Source organism: Fukomys damarensis, unplaced genomic scaffold (assembly GCF_012274545.1).
Source record: "Fukomys damarensis isolate Sample0158 unplaced genomic scaffold, DMR_v1.0_HiC HiC_scaffold_33, whole genome shotgun sequence".
Classification (NCBI taxonomy): domain Eukaryota; kingdom Metazoa; phylum Chordata; class Mammalia; order Rodentia; family Bathyergidae; genus Fukomys; species Fukomys damarensis.
In genome coordinates this window covers 25,497,766-25,508,214 of record NW_022900945.1, presented here as the reverse complement: position 1 = coordinate 25,508,214, position 10,449 = coordinate 25,497,766, and the positions used below count along the sequence as shown (strand labels likewise).

The window sequence follows — 10,449 nt, the reverse complement described above, 5'->3', positions numbered from 1 at the left end:
AAAAAAAAAAAAAAAAAAAAAGAAGTGTTAAACCATTGTTCATTTTAAAACTTTTGGGGCCACTATGTACAGTACTAATAAGCAAGAGAACTGTCTAGGTATTCACAATTACATTCATCTTTTCACTGAATTACTTCTGTATTCTGAATACATATTTATATATCCACTCTCTCTTCTATTTAATCCAGCCCATTCTCAACACATTAAAAAAGTGAAGCTTTAAGTGAAGTCATCAATTAAAAACACTTCCACATTGCCTACACATGACACCTGAGACAAGTTTCTGCATGATCCGGTCCCTGTTTTATTGTCCTTATTCATCGCCTGTCACCTTTCCACATTTACTCTGCTTCTTCCCTTTTACTTCCTACATTAGATTGATGCCTAGGTATTTCATTTTTTTTGGATGCTATTGGGAAAGGGATTATTTCTCTAATTTTTCTCTCCCTGTGACTATTATTTGTGTACAGGAGGACTATTGACTTTTTTTGAGTGTTAACTTTGTATCTAGTTACACCACTGAGTTTTGGTTATCAAATCTAAAAGTCTTTTGGTGGACTTTTGGGGGTCTTCTGTGTAGAGTATCATGTCATCTGCAAATAATGATAATTGAACTTCTTTTCTTTCCTATCCTTATTCCTTTTCTTTCTTTCTCTTGTCTAATTGCTCTGGCTAGTGTTTCCAGAACTATATTGAGCAAGGATATCCTTGTCTTATTACTGATTTTGAAAGCTTTCGGTTTTTGTCCATTTAGTGTGATGTTGGCTGTTGGTTTGTCATAGATGGCTTTTATCAGATTGAGATAAAGATCATCTATACCAGTTTTCTGTACTGTGTTTTTTTTTTATCATGAATGGATGGTGGACCTTGTCAAATGCTTTTTCTGCATCTTGAGAGAATCATTAGTTTTTGTCCTTGGCTCTGTTAATATAGTATGTTACATTTATTGATCTGTGTATGTCGAACCATCTCTGAATTCCTTGGTCACAGTGTATAACCTTCTTGATGATTTGCTGCGTTCTGTGTGCCAGTATCTTATATGGGGATTTTTGCATCTATGTTCATTAGGGAGACTGGCCTGTAATTCTCCTTTTTGGTTGGATCCTTCTCTGGTTTTGGAATCAAGATAATGCTTGCTTTTAGGAATGAAGTTGGGAATAATGCTTCCCTTTCAATTTCATTAGAGTTTGAGGGGTAGCAGAATTATGTCTTCTTTCAATTTCCTGTAGAATTCAGCAGTGAGTCCATCAGGGCCAAGGCTTTTCTTTGTTGGTAATTTTCAAATTACATATTCAATTTCCTTGGGTGATATTGGTTTATTTAGAATTTCTATATCTTTATTTTTTATATGTATCTAGGAATCTGTCGATTTGTGTATTTTCTATCTTTTTAGGGTGCAGGTTCTTGAAGTATGTATTGATGATCTTCTGGATCTACACAGGATCTATTGTGATTTTGCCCTTTTCATTCCTAATTGCATGAATTTGAGTCTCCTTTTTTGATAAGGTTGGCTAAGGGTTTGTCAATTTTATTTAATTTTTCAAAGAACCAACTCTTCTATTAATTGATTTTTTTCTATGTTTCCATTGAATTCATTTCTGCTCTCAGTTTTATAATTTTTGCTTTGGGCTTGACCTTGCTCTTCCTTTTCTGGAAGCTTGAGGTTCAAAATTAGGTGGTTTATTTTAGTCTACTTTGTTTTCCTGATACGGAAATTCACCGCTATAAATTTCCCTCATAGGACTACTTCATTACATCCCTTAAGTTCTGATATGTTGTATTGCCATTATCGTTTAATTGTAGAAATTTTCTGATTTCTTCTGTAATTTCATCTGTGACCCATTGGTTGTTCAGGAGGATGTTATTTAATTTGCATATGTTTTTGCATTTCTTGTAGTTTTTGTTGTTGATTTTTTATTTCATTGCAGTGTATCCCATTGCATGGGATTATTTCAGTTCTTTTGCATTTACTTAAGCATGTTCTATGAGCTAGTATATGGTCTGTTTTGGAGAAACTCCTATGTACAGCTGAGAAGACTGTTCTGATGTTGTGGGGTGAAATAGTCGGTAGACATGTACTAAGTCCATTTGTTCAAAAGCTTGGTTCAATTCGAATACTGCATTGTTGATTTTTTTATGTAGTTGATCTGTTTGTGACAGTTGAGTATTGAGGTCCCTCATTCCAACTGTATTAGTGCTTGTATGATTTTTCAGGTCCATTAATATAGTTGGGTGTGCTGCCATTTGGTGCATATACATTTAGGATTGTTATCTCTTCCTCTTGAATTATTCTCTTTACCAGGATGTGAACTTCTCTCAATCAATCTTGGCTTGAAATCCACTTTGTCTACAAATAGAATGCCTACTCCTGCTTTTTGCGGGGAGCCCTGTCTCTTATGGAGTATTGTTTTTCATCCATTAACTGTCAATCTATGAATTTTTTAATGAGATGTGTTTTTTGTATGCAGCATATTGTTGGATCTCTTGCTTCTGATCCATTCTGCCAGTCTGTTTCTTTTGTTGGTGAATTGAGACCATTAACATTGATTGTTATAACTAATATGTATTGTCTTATCTCTGTCATGTTATTTTTCTGCTGTTGGCTTCCTTCTTTCTTTTTCTGTTTAATTTCTTTCTCTGTTTCTTTTGTTTTGTTTTGTTTTTTTGGTACCTGGGATCGAACTCAGGCCCTTGTGCTTGCAAGGCAGACAGCAGAACCACTTAGCCAAATCCCCGGGCCCTTTGTTTTTTTTTTTAAGGGGAAGGGTTTATTTGGCTTAGGTTCATAGAGGTTTCAGTCCATAATAGGCTGACTCCAAAGTAGGGTGGATAACAGACAGGCTATGCAGAGGAGAAACAACATGGTAGCAAGAGGGGAGATATTTTTCCCCCCTTGGTACTAGGCATTGAAGTCAGGACCTGTGCTTGCAAGGCAGGCAGCAGCACTGCTGAGCTAAATTCCTGGCCCTGTAGTTTTCTTGCCTCAGATCCTTCCTGGTTCCTGGGGAACTGATTCCCTCATTTTTGTTCTCCTCAAGCTCCTGTATTCCAGTGTCAGGACACCACATATCCTAAGTCTCTTTTTCTGCTGCTCACTACTCTGCCATCTGCTACCAATCTGATATTTTTTGGCTTTTACTTTGCCCTGTTCTCTACTTCATATTTAAATGGTGTTCTCCCTGTGTGCATGTGCAGCCAAACTTCTCTTTTTAATAGACATCAGTCATATTGGATTACCCCAAAGACTTCTCTCTATATTACCCTGTAAATACCAAGTAAGGTAATATTCTTACTACTGGAGTTTATGACGCCAACATATCTTTTTTTGGGAAGATACAATTCAACCCACAACATTATATATGCGTGTAAAGTTTCAAAAAATGTGTGTTATTTGTGGTGGTGCTTCCTTGAAATCCCAGCAGTCTGGAAGGCTTAGTCAGGAGATTCATAAATTCAAGCCAAGAGTGAGCAACTAAGCATCTTAGCATGACCCTGTCTCAAAATAAGAAATAAAAGAGGGATTGAGGATATGGCTCAAGGGTGAAGGCCTTGGGTGCAATAAATAAATAAATGCATGCTTATATGCATGTGTGCACATATTTATGCTTTTTTTTTTCCTTTCTATTTTAGCCCTTCATACATTTTACAGTTTAATATGGGGCATACTGAAGTGTTTTTGCAAAGGTAAGATCATTTACACTGTATGTAAAGATTAACTAATAGTGCTAAAATTGTCCTTGTCAAGATTAAGGGAGACTGACTGCCTTCTCTTGCTAGGCCTTAACTGATTATTTTATAAAAGTTAGTAAACATTTTTTTTCTTTTAAGCATTTTCTACATACCCATTTCTCAAACTTTATTTCAAAAGAGTAAATTGAAACACCTCTACCTTGCTATAACTTCTTCCATGGAGGAAATTCATCCATGTTTTTACTGCATGGATATAGTCTGTGAACTGCATCATAAGGAAGGAAGCAACTTGATCTCACATTTTATAACTTAGATAATTAGCAGTGATGTCATTCAATTTAGCTTAGCTTATCTGAAGTGGTAAGAAAGATTTTCTTAAAAGGAGAAAAAAATGACAAGGTAACAGGCATGCATAATTTCTTCAGATAGATTTAAGAATTCTATACATCTCTATTTCCTTTGTTTTCTTGGCTTATAGCATATTTAAATTATCTCTTGAGTTTAATCAGGATCTTGCAATACTAGTCTCTAGGAACATTAGTGACAGTTTATCAATCCCATCTCTTCCCAGGTGAAGGAAGATTTATAACAGCAAATGTCCAAAACCTCAGCCTATTAAGCAGAAATTTCCAAGGGTCTCCCGGCACAAGTAGTTATTAACTCTTTAGATTTGTTGCATTATATATGTTCTAATGATTTTATATTCATTTCATATAGTTTCTATAATTTTATACCATGAAAATATTGTTTTAAATCTAGTATTTTTGAAATTTATAAAATATTTATTGAGCCCAAAACACAGTCAACTGTAATATATACAACTATATGAGATTTAATTTATTTCTTAGTACTTCCTCTTGAAGATTATTGATTTGAAATACAAAAATATTCCTGAGCAGTCTAATTTGATCAGGTGTGGATCAAAATTAAGGAAGATCAAATTAGGTTAAGAATTTTGATTTAGTTCTTCAGTAGAATTTCTCCTTTCTGATAATGTATTTTAAGTCTTTAAATTTCAGTTTTTATTTTTTTCCTAAAGAATCATTCTAAATTTATAAATTCATTGATAAATTTTAACATTCTCTTCCAGAACAGAAGAGTCTGTTTTGTCCAAAGGATTGGTAAGATTTGTTTTCTTCTGTTATAATTTATTATTATTATTCTTTTTCTTTTTCTTTCTTTCTGATTGAGAAAGGATTTTGCCATGTAATTCAGACTAACCTTGAACTCACTATATAGTCCAAGCTGGCTTCAAACTTGCAGCAGTGCATACCTCAACCTCTCAAGAGCTGGGATTACCAGTGTGCACCACCATGCCTGACTCCCGTTATAATTTAAATACATAGTCATGTCGATAGATACGGCTGTTGACTTTACCTTCTACCTATCTGTATATATTTTAATCTGTAGGAGCTGCTGGAGAGTGGTTTATTCAGAATAGAAGATAACAGTCTACATTACCAGTACTTAGAAATCAAGAGTTTCCTTACTGTACCTCAGGTAAATAAAAAATGTATTCTGATCTTGAAAATAGGCCCCCACCTGTTCTGAACTTTAGGTAAGGTCACGACTCTTCTCCCACTTCTCTACTTCTGAAAACTCTAATGTCGTGTCATCAGATAGAACTTTTAGTGATGATAGAAGTGTTCTGTTATATGTGCTCTATAGCCAGTACCCTTATTGAGTACAGTACTTGAAGTATGTAACTGAATTTTAAATTTAATTAAAACTTAATTACCATAGTTGTTTACTACTAGCCACCATAGTTGATGACATTGCATCTAGTGACAAACATAATTTTCTTAATGCTTTGCTTTTGTAGGGATCTTGGAGAATTAAGCTCCTTTACTTTTCTCATAACTCATGTTCTCAGGACTCCCTGTGAGGCATGTACTGACTCATTACTGAAGACATTACCATACATTTTTCCCTCCTATGGTTTATTTATTATATCCAGGTATATCCATAGCTGTGAATGGAGAAATTTCTTAATATTTAAATGGGAAAACATGGCTTTTGTTAATATATTAAACATTTTTAATCAATTCATTATATTCTGCATATTTGGTTTCATTTTTCTTGACACTGTGAACTGAAAATATCATTCACTTTGAAAATCACTTTATAACATTTCACTTTGTTACTTGTAAAACTGATTGTAGTTTCCTGTAGATTGTAAAATGAAAACATCAGGGGAAAAATAAATTTACCTTATTTGTAAATCTCTCATCCTTATAATCTGCCTTCATGTCTCAAATTTTTAGTATCCACTATTGATTAACATAGTTGTTTATAGACAGTATGATCCTTTTACATCTCAATTAATTTTTTTTTTATTTCCAGAGCTTAGTCAAAGTAATGACGTTTTGCCCCGTTGAGCCACTGGTATGTAAATTTTGGGGGATTAAATAATAACGAGTTATAATGAGAAATTTTAATCTTTGCTTATTTTATGTAACAATATTTATTCCATTTTAGAGGAAAAAAGGTTTAGCCATGCTTCAGTTGTATATTAACAAGTTGGATTCGCAAGGCAAATATACATTATTTAGGTATGTATCAAGCAGGACTAATTGCTAAGTGTGTGGCTGATTGAAAACCCAGTTAATGCCAGCATAGAGTATTTCAGCAAGTTTTACATGTAATTCTACCATAGTGGTAAGCAGTATTGTGAGTTATCTGTGACAGAGAAAGGGTTTATCAACTATGTTCGATAATATATACATACATATTAGGTGCATAACAGTATATATATCTCAATTCAATTAATTGAAATACTCTAAACTTTGCTTCTGGATCTGTGGTGAAGCAGAACATCATGGCCACAGGCCGGTGGCAGAGGAGTTGCTCACCTCTTGGAGGCCAGTAAGCAGAGAGAAAGGAATGATTGGGGTCCCACAGTGCTCTTCAAGGGCACACCTCGGTGACCTGACTTCCTTCCACTAGGCTCCACCTCCTACAGAGAGCATCACCTCCCAACAGTGCCATCATTTCGAGACCAAACCTTTTCAACACATGAACCTTTGGGGAACATTTAAGATCCAAACTATAACCCTAGTCATATATGGAGTTTCCTTTTTCAGTTAAGCTAACCAGCACTCATCTACTTAAAGAATAGTTTTGGGAGGTATTAAGTTATTGAACTGTTTTCAATTCTTGGCGTATTAAATTCTGTGCATAGAAAGATTCAAACTGGGTTAATAGAAATTTCTTTTTGAAAGATATGACTTTGTACTTGATTAATCATCCTAATTGCCTTCACTCTACATTTATATTCCCAGAAGTAACATATGTCTCATGTGAATTTATAAAACTTTTATCACCATTTAGTTGTAATACAATTCAGTATAATTTCAATTCAATATACAATTCAGTATAATTTCATGTCCTGTCATTTTGCTTTTTAGGTGCTTACTGAGTACAAGTAATCACTCAGGTGTGGAGGCCTTTGTTATTCAAAATATCAAAAATCAAATTGATATGTCATTTAAGGTAAGAACATAGCAAAAGTGTCAGTTACTGGGCCAGGGATTTAGCTCAGTGGTGCCGCCTCCTACCTCACAAGTGCAAGGTCCCGAGTTCAAGCCCCAGAACAAAAAAAAAGCAGTCTGATATTAATTTATTTTATTTCTGTGTGGAATACACAATATGGATTTATCTTTAGTGTTAAGGTATATTCTTATTTCTACTATTAAAACTCTGAATTGTGAAATTTTCTTAATTATACATTTAAATTGTATTCTTTGAGTTGATATATGACTTTTTTGTTTTGCTATATATTTCTGAAAAAAAATAAATGAAAACTTTATTTGTTTTATCTGTTTGTGAATATTTAGTAATTCCATATAGAAAACAGAGCAACTACCATTGTTCTCAGATTGGCAAGATTTGCTCCAGATGTCTTGGAAGGTGAATGGAAGTGTGGAAATTAAAGTTTAAAAACATTTTAATGTGTGATAGTTTATTTTTGTAGTATTAAAGTGTTAGAAAAGCATTATTTATCATGCTGTTATTTAAACCTTTCCCAATTTTTCTTTGCTTTTTAGAAAACACCTAACAAATGGTTTACAGGACCGCAGCTGATTTCTCTTTTAGATTTAGTACTGTTTCTCCCAGAGGGTGCTGAAACAGATTTGCTACAAAACTCAGATAGGTAAGGTAACTATCACTAAGGTTCAAACAATAAACTACATAAAGTAATAAAATACTGTGTTCAGTATTTCTGTGGTTTTTATGATCTATGCTTAAGTCACAAAATTATATTAAAATATCATATTTAAGTTTTTTGATATAAAGAAACAAAGTAAAATCTTTTAAGAGTGACCAGCGTTCTAAATTTTTATTCTTCATGTACTCAGAATTCCATAGAGATTTGCACCTATGGCATTTGTGACTAAAAGTTACAAATCTCATGAGTATCATTTATAAGATGATTATATAGTTTGGTTTGTTGTTTTATTTTTTTCCTAGATAAAACATGTAATTGCATTTTTGGTATACTAGAATGAATGTTGAGAAATGTTTATAAGTACTTATAAAAAGAAAAAAAACTTAAAATCTAGAAAGCAAGTGATGATACTTTCAAATATTAAAGGTAACAGGTTTTCTTTGAGGGGGGAAAACAGTAATTTTCACCATTGTATTTTATGAATGTAAATGAAAACGAGTAATAAGCTAGTACTACTCCAAAGATGTCACCAGAAGTTTCCAATGTCTAATATAATTATGAAAATATTCCTAGTGGGCCGTATTTTGGCTCAGTTGTTCTGCCTCACAAGTGCAAGGGCCCAAGTATGATCCCTGGTACTGAAAAAAAAAAAATATATGTATATATGTATATATATTGCTAAGGTTTTCATTTCCTTCATGCATTGAAGTTGATTATATAAAACTATAAGTAACAGATTATATCTTTTTAATTAACAGGATTATGGCTGCTTTAAATTTATTGAGGTATTTGATTATCAAAGATAATGAAAATAATCAAGTAAGTTAATCATTTGAAAAAGAAACTGTGAGTATATTAAAAATGCATAAGTAATATTTGAGATTTTCTTAATACTTATATAAGCCATTGTTTAATAATCTTACCCAGCTACAAAGGCTGGGAAAGGAGGTTCCAACAATCATTCTGACTCCTCTAGTTAATTCTCAGAAGCACCTGCCACTCCACATCCAACTTCTTTTTCCTTTCCTTTCCTTCTGTGCCTCTGCTCTCATTGTTGAGCTGTACTGGATTAGCTATGTAGAAGGCCCTAAGTTAACGGACCTTGTGGGGCTCCACATATATTTGGGTGACTTGTTAGTATTCTTCTATCTATATTTCATGATTTAAGTCTGAGCTATATAAGATAAAATTATCTGATATTTAATATCACCTCATCAGTAATGACAAATTGAAAAAGTATTTTCAGCACTAAAACTGAATTTGTTAACAGATCCTTTTGTATAATGTGTAGGAAGTTGGATTTTTAAAAACAGCTCTTCATTAGACATATTCAAATATAAAACTGTTTGAAAGAGATTTGTCATACAGTAAAGTTAATTTGCTTTTTATCTTCTTTCCACCTACTCTAGTCTAATAATTGCTTTTCCTATATGTGTCACCTCTGTTAATTGTAACTATTTGAATCGTGTTGTTAAAAGAAAGTAATAGAAAGAATGAAAGCAATCATAAAGGTGCCAAAGAAACTTTTTAAAATAATTGTAAGTCATGATTTGGGATGAAAAGTTCATGGGAAAAGTAGCAGTTTCCTTCTCTCTTGACTGATTCAGTATATCCAGTTATTTGACCTTTTGTTCATCTCTCTTCAGCTAGTAATTAATTGGTATCGCTGACTGATACTTACTCTATACCAGATGTCAATTTCTTTTCAACACTTTATTGTGAAAATTTTCAAATACACAACAAAGCTTAACTTACCACCTAGCTCCTATTTCACTGTACTTGCTTTATCTTGTATCCATCTCCATTTATAATTATTTTTTGACACATTTCAAAGTAAGTGCAGAAATCAGTATAGTTTGCCCAGGATATTTCAGCACATATTTCATTAAGCAGAGTTAAATATTTGTCAGTTTCTGTGAAGTAAAATTTACATAAAATGCAAATTTTAAGTGTACATTCACTGTTTTAGTAAATGTGTAGATCTGTTTTATCCCGAACCATATCAAATACAGACCATTACCAGCATCACAAGAAGCTCCCGCATGCCTCTTCCTAGTTAATTCTGACGTCATTGCTCCATCTCCATCCCTGCCGGAGGCAACCACTACTCTGGCTAGGTGCTGTATATTATTTATTCTTCACAAAGCTGAAAGAAAAGTACTCTACTTTTCCCTTCTTACTGATAATGTAGGCACAGGAAAGGATCATTAACTTGCACAAGAACACATATCTAAAAGATGTAGAAATGGCTATGACTCCAGGCAGTGGCCAAAACTTCTGACATTACAAACTAAATCCTCACTCCTAAAGGAGTAGTAAAACAGAAAAGATACAATGTAAGAGTCAGAATTATTGGAGGCCCTGAAGCTTCAGGAAGGTGAATGAATTTTTCCTTTTTTTTTTTTGTTTTTTTCCAGCTTTAATTGAGTTCATTGGTATATTTTAGGGATACAGTACAGTTGCATTCATTGTTGGGATCTTGTACCTCTACATGACAAGTCTTGGTTCTCATTTTTTCCCCTTGTCCCTGCCCTCCCTTCACCCCTCCTCCCCTCCCCATCTACAAACACTTTATTTCCATCTTTTCATTA

At 33.5% G+C, this 10,449-nt stretch overlaps 1 protein-coding gene across 3 annotated transcripts in view; it reads left to right on the top strand.

The window, feature by feature from the left end:
* The window catches only part of Glmn (glomulin, FKBP associated protein), a 39,136-nt gene that overhangs the window by 17,594 nt on the left and 11,093 nt on the right, over positions 1-10,449 (top strand). For all 3 annotated transcript variants that reach the window (XM_010644925.1, XM_033758281.1, XM_010644924.1), the window contains 8 exons: positions 3,631-3,684; positions 4,781-4,811; positions 5,101-5,190; positions 6,034-6,075; positions 6,169-6,242; positions 7,098-7,182; positions 7,737-7,843; positions 8,617-8,677. In XM_010644925.1, coding sequence (XP_010643227.1) covers positions 3,631-3,684; positions 4,781-4,811; positions 5,101-5,190; positions 6,034-6,075; positions 6,169-6,242; positions 7,098-7,182; positions 7,737-7,843; positions 8,617-8,677 — 544 coding nt within the window. The remainder of the gene's footprint in view (positions 1-3,630; positions 3,685-4,780; positions 4,812-5,100; positions 5,191-6,033; positions 6,076-6,168; positions 6,243-7,097; positions 7,183-7,736; positions 7,844-8,616; positions 8,678-10,449) is intronic.